We start from the raw sequence: 20,000 nt of genomic DNA on the forward strand, positions 1-20,000 counted from the left end.
CCCATTGGCACCGGCGGCCCCGTCGCACTCCGGCCGGCGTCTCGAGGAGCGGAATGTGTGTAGCAGATCAAAGGGCAAGCGGCCGGTGACGTGTATCCCGTAACATCCATTTCGTTGGGACAAGGGGTGATGCCCAGGGATCGGCGGCCGATAGCACACGGAGGACGCGGAGGATACGCGGACTTTGTCGTTAAGATCTTCGGGATTACGGGAGGGAATTTCGGACGACATTTGTAGTTTGTTTTCGTTGTTGTTGTTGTTGTTGTTGTTCTTCTTCTTCTTCTTCGTAGTCTTCGGGTGGCTATTATCGAAGGTGTGTTTTTTTTACTTTTGGGATTTTAGTTTTTTTTATCCTTTTTCTATTTCTTCTTGAAAGGACCGATTTGTTTAGGGAGGATTGTAATACCGTGTAATTAACTGTCCCTGTTTTTCTCATGTTACTTTTCGCTCGGTATTTTAGGTAGGGAGTTTGAGCCAGACGGAATTTTATCGTCGTTTTACTTCTTCCCTCCTTCCTTCATTTGCTTATTTTCTCATGTCGTGTTTCTCCTTTCTTTCAGTACGAATTTAAAGCCAAAGGGATCAAGAAGAAGAAAGTGAGCTTCGAAGTGTCAACGGAAGGTGTCAAGGTGTCGCTGCGGAAGAAGAAGGTGAGTCGGAGGGTCACGTGTCGTAGTAGAATAGTAGTAGCGGCGGAAAGTGTGAATGAATGATTGAGGGGATTTGTGAATGGGCGAGTAAAAGGCACGATTGGAAATGGTGCGTGAGTGAGATCAGGGATCAGCTTTGAATGAAGTGTGTCCGTGATTAGGATGTGTGAGTGAATGCTTGGATAGGTCAGTGGCTGAGTAAATTGTAAGTGAATTCATTGAATAACATTTAGTAAGCTAAGGAAACAAAATGGTGAGTGAAATTACCAACCGTACCCAAGGAAATCATCGAATAAAGTATCGTGTTATTCAAAGTTCCCCTTCCCTTTATTCCGTCTGTTCGAAGGGCTTTTGGTCGGTCAGAGAGAGGCCTCCAGAGTGAGTGTGCGAGTGCTTGGCCGCGCCGGAACTTTTATGGGATTACTTCACGAGTGTCAAGAACAAAGGGCGCGGGAAGAATATTCATTTGTGAGAAGTTTTGGAGTTGGGATTTTTTTTTTTTTTTTTCGGAATTAAATCTGCGTTTTGCTTGTGATAGACGAAGAGCATTTAAGATTTTGTTACATAATGCATGGTGTGTGTTTGATTGTTGTTGTATTTGTGTATGTATATATGTGTTTGTCTATGTATGAATTTATGTATATACTGTGTATGTATGTATGTATCTATGTCTACACGTTTGTAAGAATACACGTACATGTGTACATGTTAGTGAATGTCCATGCATGTCTGTTTGCATTTTAGTGGTTGATTAAATGTGATTACGGCGCAACGCATGGCACCAGAAATGCCATCGCCTAATGAACCCGCCTGACGAGATGCGGCGGCGTCTCGTCGGGCGCTCCTCTCTGCAGGCGAGGATGGACGCCGTCGCCTCCGCGGGCTTATTATAGAGGAGCTCGTTCTGTTGTGTAATGTGTGTGTGTGTGTGTGTGTGTGTGTGTGTGTGTGTGTGTGTGTGTGTGTGTGTGTGTGTGTGTGTGTGTGTGTTTTACTCATTCACATGTGCGTGTATATATAAAAATGATATATAATCTTAATACCACAAGGAGTGTCACTCCCCCTCCCCTCCCCTCCCCCCTCCCTCTCCCTCTCCCCCCATCCCCCCCTCTCCCCGCTCCCCCCATTCCACCCCCCCTCTCCCTCTCCCCCCATTCCCCCCCCCCTCTCCCGCTCCCCCCCACCCCACATAACACCCGCTTCTCAACGTCAAGCAGGCCGTGCTCGCGGATTTTTACCACATTTAATGCACTTCAAAACAGCTCATCCCACATAGTCGCCCTTCATTCCTCGCATCCCGACCCCTCCCCCCCCCTCTCTTCCTCTCCCCTCCCATCCCTTCGTCTCCTCTTCGTCTCTTTCATCTCCCCTCCTGACTTTTCTTCCTTTCGTTTCCTCTCCGTCTCTGTCCTCTGCTCTCTAAACGTCTCCGCCCTTTCTCTCTTCTCGTCTCTTCTATTTTCTTTCTTCTCGTCTCCTCTCTTCTCGTTTCTTCTATTTTCTTTCTTGGTCGCTTCTGCTTCCTCCTCCTCCTTCTCTCCTCTCCTTCTCCACACGCATCATCGCAAGAGAGGATTCCCGCTATGCATCTATCTCCCGCCCCCTCCCCCCCTCTTTCCTTACTCCTTTCCTCCTCCTTCCCCCTCCATCCCCCCCCCCCCCCCTTGATGGCTCTGTACCCTGCATGGCCTAGATGACGGGCCTGTCACTCAGCAGATACTTACATGTCAGAGTCATCATGTTAAAGCACTCCCCCCCCCCCCTTCTGCACCCCCCTTTCCCCTCCCCCGATCCCAGCAGGCATACCTCCTCCCGTGGTCTTTTTCTGACTGTGTTTCCGCATGCCGTTTCTCCTTCCTTCTCCTCTTCGTGTTGCTTCTGTTTTCTTCCCTTCTATGTCTGTTTATCTGCCTGTGTTTATCTGTCTAATTTGTCAGTTTGTCTATCTGTCTGTGTTCATCTCTCTGAATTATCTGTCTATCTATCTGAATTATCTGTCTATCGGTGTCTGTCTAATTAATCTCTCTCTATCTATCAATCTGTGTATCTCTCATTTCATCTTTTTATCTTCATGATTTGTTATCACCATTACTACCCTTATCATTATTGTTAATGCTACTATCATTATTTCGTCACCTCCCTCCTAGTTATTCTAATTTTCCTTATTCCCAACACGAAAGGAGGAAGAGGATTGAATGTGATAAACGTGAAAATCGAATAAAAAGACACAGCTCGCTAACTTTCATACTCACGTCATCTGCTTGTGTCTGTGTCTGTGCAAGGAAAGTTATAATTGCTTGGAGAATGAAACACATTCGGAATCGCATAGTCATTAAACGGATGTCTGTCTTTCTCTGTTCTGTCTTTCTCTGTTTATCTCTTTATCGTTTAAGTTTCCTCTCTTCTCTGTATTTTTTTCTTGTTTTTCTACTCTGTCCTTCTTTTCTGCAAGACACGGTCACCTTTTGTACTTATTTGTAAACTTGTTTGTCGTCCACTGGACGTAATAAATTTATCAAATCAAATCAAATCTCTACCTCTCTCCATCTCCCTCCCCCTCTTCCACTCTCCCTCCTTCCTTCCCTCCCTTCCTCCAGGCCAGATCGCTAACGCCCCTCCCCCTCCCTCCCGCCAGTCCCATCCACGAGGCTAGACCGCTAACCCCCCCTGCTCTCCCCCAACAGAAGCAAGCCGCCCTGGACGAGAACAAACTGCAGGTGATGAACCACCCTATATACCGTATTTTCTACGTCTCCCACGACTCGCAGGATCTCAAGATTTTCTCCTACATCGCCCGAGACGCTGCGTCGAACGTCTTCAGATGTAATGTCTTCAAAGCCACAAAGAAGGTAAATTTGCGTCGTTTTATTTTTCGTTTTGAGGTCCTGCCGTCATGCAGAGGAAGGAGTAATCTTAGTGTGCTATGCTATAATGTATTCCGTTTATGCGGAAGGCTGGGAGTTCGTTCAGTGTATATATATATATATTTTTTTCACTTTCGCTTTTTCATTTTCATTTTACTCACGCAACGGGCAGGACCTCATTAAACGATGTCTCGGGAGGCGAAAGATGATAGTCAAATGAGGCGCACGTATCGTAGACTTTTTTGTAGGGGGGGGGGGATGTGCGTTGCCATACAGTACCTCATTTGTTTCTTCCGCCTCCAGAAATATTACGTGTTGTTGTGGCCAAGTTGAAAGATTTTTGTAAGTACTTAGAAACAAGTCATTTGTTTCTTTCGCCACTCCAAAATATCATTATTTAGTAATAGATCGTAAATTTATTAGTAGACTTTTAAGACACAAGGTAAGTAAATGGTTGTTTTCGGCTCTAAGATTTACTACTCCTGGAATTCTCCTTTCTGGTAAGTAATATGACATTTCAGTAATTTTCAACTTTTGGTGTCGCCATGTCTTTTCTCCATAAATACCGGCCTTAAGTTAAAAAAATAAATAAATTGAAGGTCGGTAGACAATATTTTAGTTCGTCCTTGAGGTTCCAGTAAACAGAAAACGGGAAAAATGGGAACGCAGGCTAAGCGAAAGAGATAAATTTATATTTAGATCCGTGAGCTCGTCGTTAGTGCTTTATGTCACATAACCGTTGGCTAGTTTATAGCGAACTGATAGATAATTAGCTCGATTAACTTCGCTAAGTGGGTTTCTCTAGATTTCGATAGTGGGGCGTTTTATTCCCCACAGTCGAATATTTTCCTTCATCGAACTGTTTTAGTCTCTTCCTTATTTCCGTCTCCTTCTCATCCTCCCTGTCTCATTACGAACAGCGACGTGTGTTGAATTACAGAAAAAAAGAGAAAGAGTAAAAGAAGGAAAAGAGACAGAGGGGACGACAGAAAAGAGAAAGAGAGCGGAAGAGACTTAAGAAAAGGAGAGAAAGAGAGAGGGGGGGGGCTATGGGGGGGAGAAGCAAGAAACACAAATTCACGCGAGCCATTCGCCATTGGGGTCCCGGACACGACGTGAATATTTAAGGGTTGTTAGCTGGAGCGTTTGAAAAGTAGCGGCGCCCCGAGTGTCTCCCGAGCAAACACACCCCCTTGTGAAAGAGCGGCCGGCCCCGTGTTTGGACTCGCGCTCTCTCTCGCCCGCCTTTGTGACTGCCTCGGGGGGACTCTGTTAATGGTGACATATTTAGTGGGGTGGTTTTCCTTTCTCTTGTTTTCTCTCTGTTTATCTGTCTGTCTTAATCTGAATTTGTGCCTCTCTCTCTCTCTCTCTCTCTCTCTCTCTCTCTCTCTCTCTCTCTCTCTCTCTCTCTCTCTCTCTCTCTCTCTCTCTTCTTTCTTTCTTTCTTTCTTTCTTTCTCTCTCTCTCTCTCTCTCTCTCTCTCTCTCTCTCTCTCTCTCTCTCTCTCTCTCTCTCTCTCTCTCTCTCTCTCTCTCTCTCTCTCTCTCTCTCTCTCTCTCTCTCTCTCTCTCTCTCTCTCTCTCTCTCTCTCTCTCTCTCTTTCTCTCTTTCTCTTTCTCTTTCTCTTTCTCGCTTTCTCTCTCTCTCTCTCTCTCTCTCTCTCTTTCTCTCTCTCTCACTCACTCCCTCCCTCCCTCCCTCACTCACTCACTCACTCACTCACTCACTCACTAACTCATTCATTCTCTCTCTCTCCCTCCCCCTCCCCCTCCCTCCCTCCCTCCCCCTCCCCTCTCTCTATCTCTCATCCCCTATCCCTCCTCCCTCTCTCTCCCTCTCCCTCTCCCCCCCCTCCCTCTCTCTCTCTCACCCCCCCCCCTCCCCCCTCCCTCTAAACACCCGCAAATGCACACGCACACGCTCACCTGCACACACACACACACACACACACACACACACACACACACACACACACACACACACACACACACACACACACACACACACAATTATACATACATACATAAATACAAACATACAAACATACATACATACATACATACATACATACATACATACATAAACATAAACATAAACATTTGTGTATGTATAGTATGTAAGTTTGTGGATCTTGTGTATACCGCTGAGGTTGAAGATTAAATAGATGTAGAAGTGAAGAAGTGCGTTAATGTACTACTTTTGCCTGCGCTTGACTGTTTTTCGGAAGCTCATGCATCGAAATTTGTACCGTTCTATCAAAACTAATGGAAAGTCTCGTTGAAATACTGTAATAAGATAAGTTTCGTAACTGACTTTCCCTTTGATATATGAAACTTTCCTATTTGAGAATCACATTCAAAAATAAGAAATGTAAAAAAAAAAAAAAAAAAAAAACTTAAGTGACCTTCGTCTATCAGACTTCTCGCTGGCCTGAGACGGGAATAGAAATCTATATACGGGGTTCAAGATCTCTTATCTCGACTTGCGCGCCCAAAATGCTCACGAATTTAGTCGGAATCGAAGGGGAGAGATAAAAAAAAAAAAAAAAAAAAGCGAGTATTCCCTGAAAATAAGATTAGATACATGAATAAAGTAAAATCAAGATAAAATTAAATCGTCTTTGGGGATCGAATAGACCTTTAGTGAGTCAGTCTCGATTCGCTGACTCCTTGCTGTTAACGTTTTGCCCGAGATGTTTTCACCTTGCGTTTCGTGCGTTCGAGACAAAGCTGCTTCTCTCGGAAACGGAGAAGAAACGTGTTGTGAAGGCGCGTTCCGGGTTGCATTGTCAAGATTTCAATTGTTAGGACGCGTGTCGCTTGTTGTTGTTGTCGCTGCTTTTGGATGCTTGTAGATGCGCGGAATCGTGTTAAAAGGCTGTTTTTGGAGGTGTTTGCGTTCTCCTTTTGTTCGACTATTGGTATCTCTCTCCTATGAAGTTCTCTTTGTTTCATGCTATCTGCTTCCTCGCTTTCTCTCTCCCTCTCCCTCTTCATCGTTTATTATTGTCGCTTTTGATATTCGATCTGCTTTAGCCCCGCGGCCGCCTTCATAGAGCGATGAAGCGCACGGTGCGTGGAGCGCGTGTTTGCTTCGACATTTTGGGTCTGTGGAATATCTCTTCTCCGAGTTTCTAAAAATACCAACATTTCACCTCGAGTATTGGCATGCAAGCACAACACGTTTTTTCAACCATCGTGTTTACCTCCGTCATATTTATTGTTTCTTCATCTTTCTTTTTTTTTAGCTTTCTTTCTTTTAACTTTTTAGCTTCTTCTCTTTGGGTGTACATAAAACATCCCCCCAAGCTCATGGTGAAAGCGAAAACGAAGACCTGCTTCAGCGGATTGAGACGCGGCACGTGTCATACCGGCAGCGGGAGTTTCCTTTTTTTGCCCGCGCTTTCCTGGACTCAGAGGGTGGGGGAGGGGGGGCTTGGACTAGGGTCGGAGGAGGGGAAGAGGTGGGGGAGGGAGAGGGCCGGGATGAGGAGTTGGGAAGAGGAGATTGGAGGGTAAGGGTTTAGATAGAGGGGGGGAGGCGAGGGGCGTAAGGGAAGGGAGGAGGTAGGGAGGAGGAAGGAGGTAAAGGGGTAGGGAGTGGGGGGGGAGGCAAGGTAGGCGAATGGGCGGGCGTGTGAAGGCTTGTTAGTGTGGTTGGTGAGTTGAACGTGTTAGGGCGCCGTGCCACGCGCCCTTACGAGGCTGGGAAAACTATTTAGCCATTCTGACAGTGTTTTTTTTTTTCTTCTTCTTCTTTTTTAGTGTGTTGAAAGAAAACTCACTCGGTGTTTTTCTTCGTGTTTCTTCCTTTCTTTCTCTTTTTCGTTTTCCTTTCTTTTCTTTATCTCCGTTGTGGGATATTACACACAACTTTTTTCTTATTTTTTCCCATTTACGAAGTTCTGTCATACGGTTTGTATTCCGTAGCAATAAAGGCCCTGATTTAAAAGCACAGGCAGACAGCGAGGGAGCGCGCGCGCGACAGGCAGACACCTGACAACCAAAGTCACTATCTCGGCTGGCGTGACGCTGTGTTGACTTTCGCCGAGATGTGGTTCCGTTGTTGCAGAGTTGAAAGGCGTTGGTCTTAAAGCCTCACTGCTTGCGCCCCCGCTTGCATTCATGAAAGCAAACACGCATATATATATGTCGATTAGGGTAACACAAAAAACACACACACACACACACACACACACACACACACACACACACACACACACACACACACACACACACACACACACACACACACACACACTCGACACAATGCAACACATATTCACCTTCATCATCTTGTGTAAACATCGCCATTCAAATCATTCGGACAAGATGGAGGGTGTTCTCCCCTCTCTCCTCTCTCCTCTCTCCTCTCTCCTCTCTCCTCTCCCTGCTCATTCCTCTCTCTCCTTTCCTCCTCTCTCAATCCTCCCTCTTTTCTCCCCTTCTCTCCTTCATCATTTAATCCTATTTATCCTTCCTTTCTTATCCTCTGTTTCTCCCCAGCTGTCCTTACTTTCTCTTCATCCTTTTTTCTCCCCATCTCTCCCTCGCACCTACATCTCCCTCCCCCTCATCCCTCCCTCTTACCTTTCTCTCCCTCCTCCTCATTGCTCCGTCTTCCCATTTTTTTTCTCTTCCCTCCTTCCTTCCTTTTTCCTCCCACTCCTATTCCTATTCCTATTTGTTACCTTTTACCTTCCTCATTTTTCCCTCTCTTTGGCTCTTCCCATCTTTATCATCCCTATCACTACCGCCGCAATCAGGATAATCCTATTACCTATTACACAAACTCATCACGAGCCCCAAATCCGTCGGCGGGTGGAGGTGGTGGTGGAGATGGTGGTGGAGGGGGAGGTGGAGGTGGTGGTGGTGGTGGTTGTTGTGGTGGTGGAGGTGGAGGTGGTGGTGGAGGGGGTGGTGAAGGTTGATGTGGCGCTGATGGTGGTGGTGGTGGAAGTGAAAGGGGGGAAGGGGAGGGGAAGAAAGAGGAGGAGGAGGCGGAGGGGGGGGGGGGGGGCGGCGGCGGCGGCTAGGGGCCCGGAGCGAATTTTGCCGCGTTTTCGTCGGCATTTGAAGGGTCATCGCGGGTTATTTTGAGGCGCTGGCAGTATTTTGAGGGTAAACGCGGGTCTTTTCTGGGACTCTCTCGCTCTCACACTCCCTTTCTCCATTTATTTCTTATCCTTTCTTCGGCCCTTCTCATTTCTTTTTTTTTTCTTTGCGTTATTTCCGTGTCTTTCTCCCCCTTTCCCCTCTCTTTTTCCTTTTTCTTTCATTCTTCCCATTTCGCGTCTCCCCCCCTCCCCCTCTTTCTTCTTTTTATTCTGCTGTTTTGTACTTTCTTTTCTGCTTTCATTAGTTATTCTTCTATCCCATGTCTTTTTTTCTTTTTTTTCTGCTCTTATTCTCCCTTATTTTCTCTCTCTCAAATTTTTTATCCGTTTTCTTATTCTTCTCTATTTCCTCTCTCTCTCTCTCTTTCGCTCTTCCATCCTTTTCGTCCTTCGTCTTTCCATTTCAAAAATAGAAAGGGGAAAAAATAAAACGTTGAAAGCCTTGGATAGGGGGGGGGGGGGAGATTGCAATTAGAAGTGGAATGCAAAAGGTGTATGTTGCAAGATATATATATATATATATGTATTTGCTAACGTAGAGTAAAAATAGAATGGTGATCGTCTCTGCAACTATTTATTTATTACCACGCATAACTTTTCACTTGCGTTTTCGATTGAAATGCAACTTATGATTTTAATAGTAGTGATGTTCATTTTGATTATGATGGTGGTGATGATAGTGAAGGTGATGATGATAGTCTGATGATGGTAATGATGATGATGTTACTAATAACAATAATGATTTGATGACAGTGATGACGATAATAATGGTGATAATGATCATAATAATACAAGTAATTATGGTAGGAATTTAATAATGATAAAAATGGTCCAGAGTCGTGTTGTATATTTGGTTAAAAACACTTCTCCCCTAACTCCTACTCCCTTACCCCTTACCCCCTACCTCCTACCCCCTCACTCCGTACCCGTACCCCGTGCCCCATACTCCCTTACCCCCTTCCCCCCTTCCCCATTACCCCCGTACCCCCGTACCCCCGCACCCTTATCCCATACTCCTTACTCCCCTACCCTTCCCCAACCCTCCCCCTCCCCCTCCCCCTCCCCCCTTTCTCCTACCTTTACCCCGTACCCTTATCCCATACCCCTACTCTTACCCCTTACCCATCCCCTTACCCTTACCCCCAAGTGTTACCATAGGCATTGTTCGAAGCGAGATGATTCCCGAGGGAGGAGTGGGCGAGGGGAGGGGAGGGGAGGGGAGGGGAGGGGAGGGGAGGGAGGGGGGGGGCATAACAGACTGGCCACGTGTGTGCAATTATTGGTGGTGTTTTTTTTCTTTTTTTTTTTTTTTTTTTTCTCTCTCTCTCTCCTTCTTTACCTGTCACGCCAATCTGCTCAGTTCTGGCCCTTCTCTATCCTTGACGGCTTTATCTCCCCCCCCCCCCCTCCCCCATCTTCTCCTCTTTCTCGTCTTTTCCTCATCTACCCCTCTCCTTATTTCTGCATATCTATCTATTTCTCTCCACCCCTCGCTCTTCCTCTTCCTTTCTTATATAAATAATATAGATATGTGTGGGTGAGTAAGTGAGTGAGTGAGTGTGTCTGAGAGAGAGAGAGAGAGAGAGAGAGAGAGAGAGAGAGAGAGAGAGAGAGAGAGAGAGAGAGAGAGAGAGAGAGAGAGAGAGAGAGAGAGAGAGAGGGGGGGGGGGAGAGAAGAGAGAGACCGAACGAAAAAGGACATAGATATGTAGATGTATTATATCGTTGTTTATCTGAACACACGCGCATACATACATATAGAACATACACAATCGCATACACAGACGACCGTATCTTTGCCTACCGTGGGGAAAGCGTGAGAGCGAGCGGCCAACAATGCCACCTGTTTTCGTTCCCTCAGCGGCGTGACTCCCTTCATGGGGGGGGGGGGGGGGGGTCGAGGCTGACGTCGACGGGAGGCCCTTTGGTCACTAGATACGCTTCTCTTGTTTTTAATAGCATCTGACTCACCGCTGCCCCTACCCGTGGCTCCCTTTGTCCTCACCTGCCTCCCCTTCCCCCCCTCCTTTCCCCCTTGTCTCCTCCCCCTTCCTCATCCTCATCCTCTTCCTCCTCCCACCCCCTATGTCTCTTCCCCCTCTTCTCGCCTGTTTACATTCTTATTTACCGCGGATCCTCTTTTCATCTCTCTCTCTCTCTCTCTCTCTCTCTCTCTCTCTCTCTCTCTCTCTCTCTCTCTCTCTCTCTCTCTCTCTCTCTCTCTTTCTCTCTTCTCTCTCTCTCTCTCTCTCTCTCTCTCTCTCTCTCTCTCTCTCTCTCTCTCTCTCTCTCTCTCTCTCTCTCTCTCTCTCTCTCTCTCTCTTTCTCTCTCTCTCTCTCTCTCTCTCTCTCTCTCTCTCTCTCTCTCTCTCTCTCTCTCTCTCTCTCTCTCTCTCTCTCTCTCTCTCTCTCTCTCTCTCCTCTGACTCCTCTGACTCCTCTCCCTCCTCTCTCTCCTCTCTTCTCTCTCTTCTCTTCTCTTCTCTTCTCTTCTCTTCTCTTCTCTCTCCTCTCTCTCCTCTCTCTCCTCTCTCTCCTCTCTCTCTCTTTCCCTTCCCTTTTCCTCCCCCTTATCTGCTTCCCCTCTGCTCCACAAACCGCCCATTGTTAGGACGCTTGAAAAAGGTGTGGCGAGGGAGAATTTGGGAAAAGGGGAACGGAGGAGGATAACAGGAAAAAACGGATAGAAGGGAAAGAGGAGAGGGAGAAGAGAAGAGAAGAGAAGAGAAGAGAAGAGAAGAGAAGAGAAGAGAAGAGAAGAGAAGAGAAGAGAAGAAAAGAGATTGAGAGGGAGGAGAAAATAAAGAAGAGGAGGAGAGGCAATGGGAGAAAGGAAGAATGGGAGATGAAAACGGGAGAGGAGAGAGGAGAAAGAGAAGAAAGAGAAATTAGGAAACATATAGTTGCAGCATTATGATTATTTTTCATTTTGATAGAGGGTCGTTGATGTTCCTGTTATAAAAAGGAAATACAAGAAATGTTATACATAAAGATCTTTCCAGAAATCTCTCCCAAAAATAAAACACAATAGATAGATAATAGTCATAGTATTATTAGTAATACATGTAATAATAATGACTCTTTCTCTCCATCTCCATGTCTCCCCCTCCCTCTTCCTCCTCCTCCCCCTCCCTCCTCCTCTCCTCTCTCAAAAAATAGAGTAAATCGTACCTCGTACCTTTCCAGTTCACCAGCCGCCATCTCCCTTTTATTTGGTCTTATTTTGTTTAAGTTTTGTCTTTTTTCTGTATTTTTTCCTTGTATATATATACTATTTGTTTTTTCTTTGGTCTGTTTTTTTATTTATTTATATATTCTTGTTATTATGTGTGTGGGTGTGTGTGTGTGTATCTGTATATGTGTGTATCTGTATATGTGTGTGTATATGTATGTGTGTATATTTATATGTGTGTGTGTGTATGTGTGTGTATATATATATATATATATATATATATATATATATGCACACATATATATATACACATATATATACACACACACACATAGATATATATATATATATATATATATATATATACTTATATATACATATATACTTATATACATATATACTTATATACATATACTTATATATATATATTTATATATATACATATATATATACATATGTATATATACATATATGTATATATATGTATTATATATGTATATGTGTATATATATATATATGTATATATATATATGTTTGTATGTATGTGTGTGTATGGATGTATGTATATAAGTATATATATACACACATATATATATTATATTATATTATATTATATATACATTATATATATTATATATATGCACATTATTATTATATTATATATGATATATATATATATATCATATTATATATATTATAGATATTAAATATAATATATATCTTTATATATATATATAATGTCTTTATATATATATGATATCTTTATATGTATATATAATATATACATATATATATATATAATATATATATAATATATATAATATATATATATGATATATATATATATATAATATATATATAATATATATATATATAATATATATATATAATATATATATAATATATATATATATTATATATATATATATAATATATATATATAATATATATATAATATATATATATATATATATATAATATATATATAATATATATATATATATATATATATATATATATATATATATATATATATATATATATATATATATATATATATATGCGTTTACCGGGAGGGGGGACGAGGGTTCTTGTTTACTTTCATTTCTGATTTGACCCTTTTGATAAGGAGGGGTGTTGTTGCATTTATTTATTACCTTTTTAAATATCCTTTGTATTTCCCTCTTTCTTCTGGACTTCCCCTCTTGAGTTCTTGTTATGCTTTTGTTCCATTTCTCGTGTTTCGCCTCTCGCTCTGGAGATTTTTACGTCCGTTCCCTTCTCTTTCGTTATTATGTGTATTCATTCTGTGTCGTTATTGTCATATGCGTGTTTATTCCCCATAGTGTTTCTCCATTTTATTTCCGTGTTGTTTCATAAGCCTTCTCGCCCTTCCCCTCCTACCTTCTCCCTTCCCCCTTTCCCTCCCCCCTCCTTTTCTCCTCTTCCTCGCCCTTACTCTCCCAAACCTGTTACCTTCTCCCCCCTCTTCCCTCCCCCTCTTACCCTCCGTCCCCCCACTTTTCACCTTACCCTCGCCCCCGGTTATCACCCCTCCCATCCCCTTCACCTCCCCCCCTCCCGCTTTTCACCCCCTCCTGTTCTCTATCTCTACCTTTATTCCCATCCCCATCGGCCCCTCCCCCCTTCACTTCACCTTCGCCCGCTTATCACCCCCTCCTATTCTTCTCTTCTCTCCCCCCTCCTCCCCCCCCCCCGTCCCCATCGCCTCCCCCATCACATACAAGAGCCCAGAGATGGTGCTTTACATTCTCAGGATTTTTACCTCGAGACACTGGGGAATCTTGGCAGCGCGTATACGAAGGAGAATGATATGTGGTGGCGTTATATATATAGTATGTTGTTTTGGGGGAGGGATTGGGGGAAGGGGGGGGAGGGAGGAAGGAGGGGATAGGGGAGGGGAGAGAGGGAAAGAGAATAGGGAAAGGGGGGAAAGGGGAGGAGTGTGAGGGAGGGTTGAGGAGAGGAAAGGGAAGAAGAGACGGAGACTGAGGGGGAGGGTGTGCGTAGGAGAGGGTAAGGGAGGAGGGGGAAGTGAAAGAAGGAAGGGAAGGAGGGGGAAGTAGGAAGGGAGAGTGATGGAGGAACAGGGAGGGAGGGAGGGAAGGAAGGAGGGCTAGAGATATCCTTGGTTCACGAGATTAAGGAAGAACAGAAAAAGAAGAGGGAGAGAGAGGAGAAGAAAACAAGAGGAGAGATGGTAGGAAGCACAGGCGTCGGTAGATCCCATGTCTTCAAGATTTCATATTATTATTATTATTTTTTTTTTTTTTTTCAAAATTATCGAGGGCTTTTGTGGTCATACATACTTAAAGGCGGTCGAGGGGGGGGTGGGGTAAGGGGTTCTGACAAGGAGGATTTTAAAGAGTTATGGTCGGGTTTATCGTGGGTCAGCTTTTGATAAAGGTTGAAGAACTTTGTAATGATAAAGGTTGAAGAACATTGTTATTATGAAGCTGGTCGTAGTTCGAAATCATTTTGTATCTTTACTTATCTGTATATCTATCCATCTATCTGCCCGTCTTACTGGGAATCTATTTGTAAAGCTATCCATATCTATCTCCTCCTCCTTTTCTATTTTCCGCCTCTCTCTTTCTCTCTTTCTCTCTTTCTTTTTTATTTCTCTCTGTTTTTCTCTCTTTCTCTCTTTCTTTTTTTCTTTCTCTCTTTTTTTCTCTCTTTCTCTTTTTCTCTCTCTCTTTATCTTCTCTCTCTCTCTTTCTCTCTCTCTCTTTCTCTCTCTCTCTTTCTCTCTCTCTCTTCTCTCTCTCTCTCTCTCTCTCTCTCTCTCTCTCTCTCTCTCTCTCTCTCTCTCTCTCTCTCTCTCTCTCTCTCTCTCTCTCTCTCTCTCCCCCTCTCCCCATCCCTCCTCCCTCCCTCCCTCCCTCCCTCCCTCCCTCCCTCCCTCCCTCCCTCCCTCCCTCCCTCCCTCCCTCCCTCCCTCCCTCCCCCCCTTCCTTCCTTCCTTCCTTCCTTCTGCACTCTCCCCCCCTATTTTGCCTCCTTTTTCTATCCTTCTCTTTTCTTTTCCGCCTCTCCTTTCTCCCGATTTCTTCTTACCTCTTCGCCCTTTCCGATCTTCGCTTGTCACACGGGTGTCCGTAAATAGCCCTTGAGATGGATGAACGGTTAGTCGGTGGATGTCGGTTAACGACGGCGCTCCTAATTTAATTCGTAGTCAAGGTGTCAGCATTAGTCACTTTTATTCCCTCTCTCTCTCTCTCTCTCTCTCTCTCTCTCTCTCTCTCTCTCTCTCTCTCTCTCTCTCTCTCTCTCTCTCTCTCTCTCTCTTTCTCTCTCTTTCTCTCTTTCTCTCTTTCTCTCTCTCTCTCTCTCTCTCTCTCTCTCTCTCTCTCTCTCTCTCTCTCTCTCTCTCTCTCTCTCTCTCTCTCTCTCTCTCTCTCTAACTCGCCCTCTCACTCTCACTCTCCCTTTCCCTCTCCCTTTCCCTCTCCCTCTCCCTCTCCCTCTCCCTCTCTCTCTCTCCCTCTCCCTCTCTCTCTCTCCCTCTCCCTCTCCCTCTCCCTCTCCCTCTCCCTCTCCCTCTCCCTCTCTCTCTCTCTCTCTCTCTCTCTCTCTCTCTCTCTCTCTCTCTCTCTCTCTCTCTCTTCTTTTATCTTCTGTTTAGTCTCCATTTATAAGATTGCATATGCCAAAGAGTAAACATGTAGAGAGATAGAGACAATGGTAGAGATAGGGATAGAGATACAAATTGGAATAGAGAAAGAGAGAAAGTGAGCGAGTTCCAGAATGGAGAGAGAGAGAAAAGGAAAGGGAAAGAGAAAAAGGGAGAGGGAGAGGGAGAGGGGGAGCGAGATAGAGGGAGAGTGAGTGAGTGAGTGAAGTAGTGAGAGAGAGAGCGATAGCGCCGCCCGGGCCGCCCGCCCGCCCGCCCCAGTAGGGCCTCGCGGGGCCGGGCGAGTGTCGAGCGCCAGGCCGGGCCATAAATTAGGCTCGCCCCGCCACGATTAACGAAGCCGTAAATCATCTCCTTCTTGATCGGCCGAGATGGATAATCGCGGCTCCGGTCACGCGGCGTAAGTGAGCGCCGTGTCCCCGTCAACGTAAGACGTGTGGTGGATTGAGCGCGGGGAGGGAGGAGGGAGGAGGGGAGGGAGGGAAAGAGGGAGAGGGGGAGGAAAGAGGGGAGAGAGGAGAAGAAGGAGAGGGGAGGGGAAGAGCAGGCAGGGGGAAGGACGACGAGGGGAGTGCGGACTGAGAGAGAGGGAGGAGGGGCAGGCGCGGCGGAGGAGAGAGGGCGAGGGAGACGGAGGGGAGAGCGAGCATTTGTGGGACGGCGGCAGCGACGAAGAGGGAGAGGAGTGAGGGGGGGGGGGGGAGAAAACAGCAACAAGTCTAACTGATGTCGCGGCGGCTGCCAAGATGGTGAGGTTTGGATGTTGGCAACGGCGGACTATATAGGCTTCCATACACTGGGAAACTCCTGCCGATAAAAATGGCTCGGACGTCGAATGAAGAAGCGCCTGTTTCTGCCCCGGGGAAGCTCGGGGGTTCAGGAAGCCTCCCCTCGGCCTGGGGAAGGAGGGGGAGGGGAGGGAAAGACCGAGGGAGAGGAGAGGAAGGAAGGGGATGGGCAGTAGGAAGGGGAATAGAGTAGGAGGGTGTAGGGGTTGAGGAAGTTGTAGGGGGGTTGGGAGAAGGGGTAAGAAAGGGGAGGAAGGGAGAGGGGAGCCGGAGAGGGGAAACGAGTGTATACGCTCAAGGAAGAGCAGGATTAGGCCGACGCTGGCAGCCCGTGGAAGGAGGTTCGAGCAGAAAAGGTTTACTTACCAGATGTCTTGCGTAGGAATACGGGCGCAGAAAATTAGCCAACGGAATTGTGTATTCCGTCAGTGGTATTTCCATTCTGTTCCTCCCACTGCAGTGTTGTTATCGTGGATCTTCCCTCACTTATTTATGTACTTGTAGTACGAGTGCTCGGGCCGTAAGAGGTGTGTGTCTACGCATGAAGTATTTCATGAATTATATTTTACTACGTATGCTTTCGTTGCGTAGCCTTCTTTGTTACACACTACAAAAATAATAAAAATAAAGAAAAAAAGGATAAGATAAGATAAATAAATGAATAGATAAATAAATAAATTAATAAGGATAAAATTCGATGACTTTGATGCCCACCGACCTGATTTCGATGCAGTGTGTGACTAAGTGCGCGTTTGTTTATAAGCGAGGTTTCTGCGTTCTGTCATGATCGCCGATGTTTACCTACAACCGTTTGTTTTGTGTAAAGAAACCTTGAGATGACAACTTGGCCGAGAGGGGATTCTGGTGCTCTGAGAGGAGCATCCTTGCCATGTGGGGATGTACGTATATATGTGAGTATAGACGCGCGTACATACATACATACATACATACATACATACATACATACATACATACATACATACATACATACATACATACATACATACATACATACATACATACATACTCTTTCTCTCTCTCTCTCTCTCTCTCTCTCTCTCTCTCTCTCTCTCTCTCTCTCTCTCTCTCTCTCTCTCTCTCTCTCTCTCTCTCTCTCTCTCTCTCTCACTCTCTCTCTCACTCTCTCACTCTCTCTCTCTCCCTCCCTCTCTCTCTCTCTCTCTCTCTCTCTCTCTCTCTCTCTCTCTTCTCTCTCTCTCTCTCCCCTCTTCCCCTCCCTCTCTCGCCCCCCTTCCCCTCCTCTCCTCGCCCCTCTTCCCTCTCTCCTCTCCCCATCTTCCCCCTCCCTCCCTCGCCCCCCCTTCCCCCTCCCTCCCTCGCCCCCCCTTCCCCCTCCCTCCCTCGCCCCCCCCTTCCCCTCCCTCCCTCTCCCCCCCCCCTCACACACACACACACACACACACACACACACACACACACACACACACACACACACACACACACACACACACACACACACGTATATACACGCGCACTATTCCTGCGTATTTTAAGTTGAGATCGTACTAATTTTAGCCTGATACTCCGAGAATTGTGCCTTTTATCTCCTTCCCTTTTCCTCTTTCTACGAACACTTCGTTCGCCTTCCTTTCTTTCTTTTTTCTTTCTCTCTTTCTTTCTTTATTTCTTCCCTGGCAGATGGAACAACGCGGAAATAGAAATGAGGAAATGGGTGAGAAAGGGAAGAGGAAGAGAAGGAAGAGAAGATAGAGTCACTGGGATGAGGAACAATTGACTGTTTTCACGGTGTATCTTGTTTTCTCGCTCTTTCCCCTTTTTTTATCTTTTCTCCTCTCCCCCGTCTCTTTCTCATTCTCTCTCTTCTCTCTTCTCTCTTCTCTCTTCTTTCTTCTCTCTCTTATTTATTATATTCTTTCCTCTCCTCCCCTCCTCTTTTCTTCATCTTTCCCTCTCCTCCTGTCTTCTTCTCTTCTTCTTTTCCTCTCCTCTCTTCTCCTCTCTCACTCCTCTCTCTCTCTCTCTCTCTCTCTCTCTCTCTCTCTCTCTCTCTCTCTCTCTCTCTCTCTCTCTCTCTCTCTCTCTCTCTCTCTCTTGTTTTTTTATTTTCTCTCTTCCTTTCTTTCTCTAACTCTCTTTCACTCCTTCTACTTCCTCTTCCTCTCCTCCTCTCCACCTCTTCTTCCTCCTTTCCCCCTCCCCCTCTCTCTCCTTTGTCTTTTCATTTCGCTTTGTGTCATTATTGATTCAAAGTTCCTTGGCCGGTCGGAATTTCCTTTTAAGCTTAGGAGAAGGAGGAAGGAGGAAGGGCAGTGTGTGATAAACGAAAGAACCAGAAGATAGAGAGGAGACATAGGTGAAACATTACGACATGGCAAGAAGGGGGGGGGAGTAGGAAGGGAGTGGAATGAAGGAGGAGGGAGAGCTTGAAGGAGAGAGGCGAAATAGAAGATCAGAAAATATAATAAAGTGCAGGAGGGGGGTGGAAGAAAGGAAGAGAGTGAGAGAGAATGACGAAGGGAAGAAAGGTAAAAATAAAAGAGGGAGAAGAAGGTAGCGAATGAAAAGAAGAGAGAGAGAGAATGAAAGAGGAGAGATAATGAGAGTGAGGGCGGGGGGAGGGAGGGACACAGCAGGTGCGGGAGCCAGCGTGGCATGGGGCGGGCGCACACGCTGGGGGTGCCAGTGTGGCTCAGTGCCCGGGCAGCGCGGGCAGTGGTACGCCTCACTGGCCCTCTCGTTCCTCGTGTGAGTTATCGCGAAGCCGCTGCCGCCGCCGCCGCCCCGAGTCCGCAGGAGGCGTGTTCCGTGGGCGCGAGTCGAGGCCGCCCTTGTTTCGACGCTACTGAGTGAGACCCGTTCGCGTGGGCGGCGCCTTCAGGTGATTCGGGGGCGGCGCCGTCAGTGCTTTCGAGGGGAAGGGGTGGGTGGGGGAAAGGGACGCGAAGTGTGAGGGGAAACTCGCGACTTGAAACACATCCTGAGGACGGAGACGAAGAGAGAGAGAGATTATTTTGAATTTAAAATATTCTTTTTTTTTTTTACTTGAGGGTGGTGGGGAGGGGAAGGACGGGAAGCAGATAAGCAGATAAGCTCTGCGAAACTTTACAAGGAACAGAAAATCCGAGAGATGAAACGATTCTTGTGTTAATCTACATGTTGATCTGTTTGAAGAAGAAGAAAGATTAATAAAAGAAAGAGAGAAAAAGAGTAGGAAGAACAAGAACAAGAACAAGGAGGGAGAGAGAGTGCGAGATCTCCTTTACACACAGTAGAGAACAGAGGATTTTGAAGGAAGGCTTTTCATCGTCCTTCCTTCCTTCCCTCCTTCCCTCTCTTCCTCCTCTCTTCTTACCATACGCCAAGGATTCCGACCTCGCAGAACCACGGTATTGTGACTGTGCTTTCCCCCCTCGTCCGACGCTGCGCTTTGCTTGTTTATCAGCTGAAAGGAAACCGTGTTCGCGCAGGCATAGGATTAAGGTTTTACTTTTGGCTATTTCCTCCTCTTTCTGGAATTTCGAGTCTTCAATTTTGTTTTTTATTATGTTGTGTTAATCATTGTTTTTTTTTCTGTTGTTGCTTGTCTCTTCCTGTGGTCTGGTTGTGATGGTGGTGATAATAATACTGTTCTTGATAGTGTTTTTTTATGATGATGTTGATGGTGATTGTAATGGTTATTATTATCGTTATTATTATTATCATTGTTGTTATTATTATTATTATTATTATTATTATTATTATTATGATTATTATTAATACTGCTATAA

At 45.5% G+C, this 20,000-nt stretch overlaps 1 protein-coding gene across 1 annotated transcript in view; it reads left to right on the forward strand.

The window, feature by feature from the left end:
* The window catches only part of LOC125043192 (carboxyl-terminal PDZ ligand of neuronal nitric oxide synthase protein-like), a 306,847-nt gene that overhangs the window by 260,175 nt on the left and 26,672 nt on the right, over window positions 1–20,000 (forward strand). The window contains exons 5-6 of the mRNA XM_047639193.1: window positions 561–650; window positions 3,335–3,499. Of these exons, the coding sequence (XP_047495149.1) occupies window positions 561–650; window positions 3,335–3,499 (255 nt within the window). The remainder of the gene's footprint in view (window positions 1–560; window positions 651–3,334; window positions 3,500–20,000) is intronic.

Source organism: Penaeus chinensis, chromosome 33, assembly GCF_019202785.1.
Source record: "Penaeus chinensis breed Huanghai No. 1 chromosome 33, ASM1920278v2, whole genome shotgun sequence".
NCBI classification, from domain to species: Eukaryota; Metazoa; Arthropoda; class Malacostraca; order Decapoda; family Penaeidae; genus Penaeus; species Penaeus chinensis.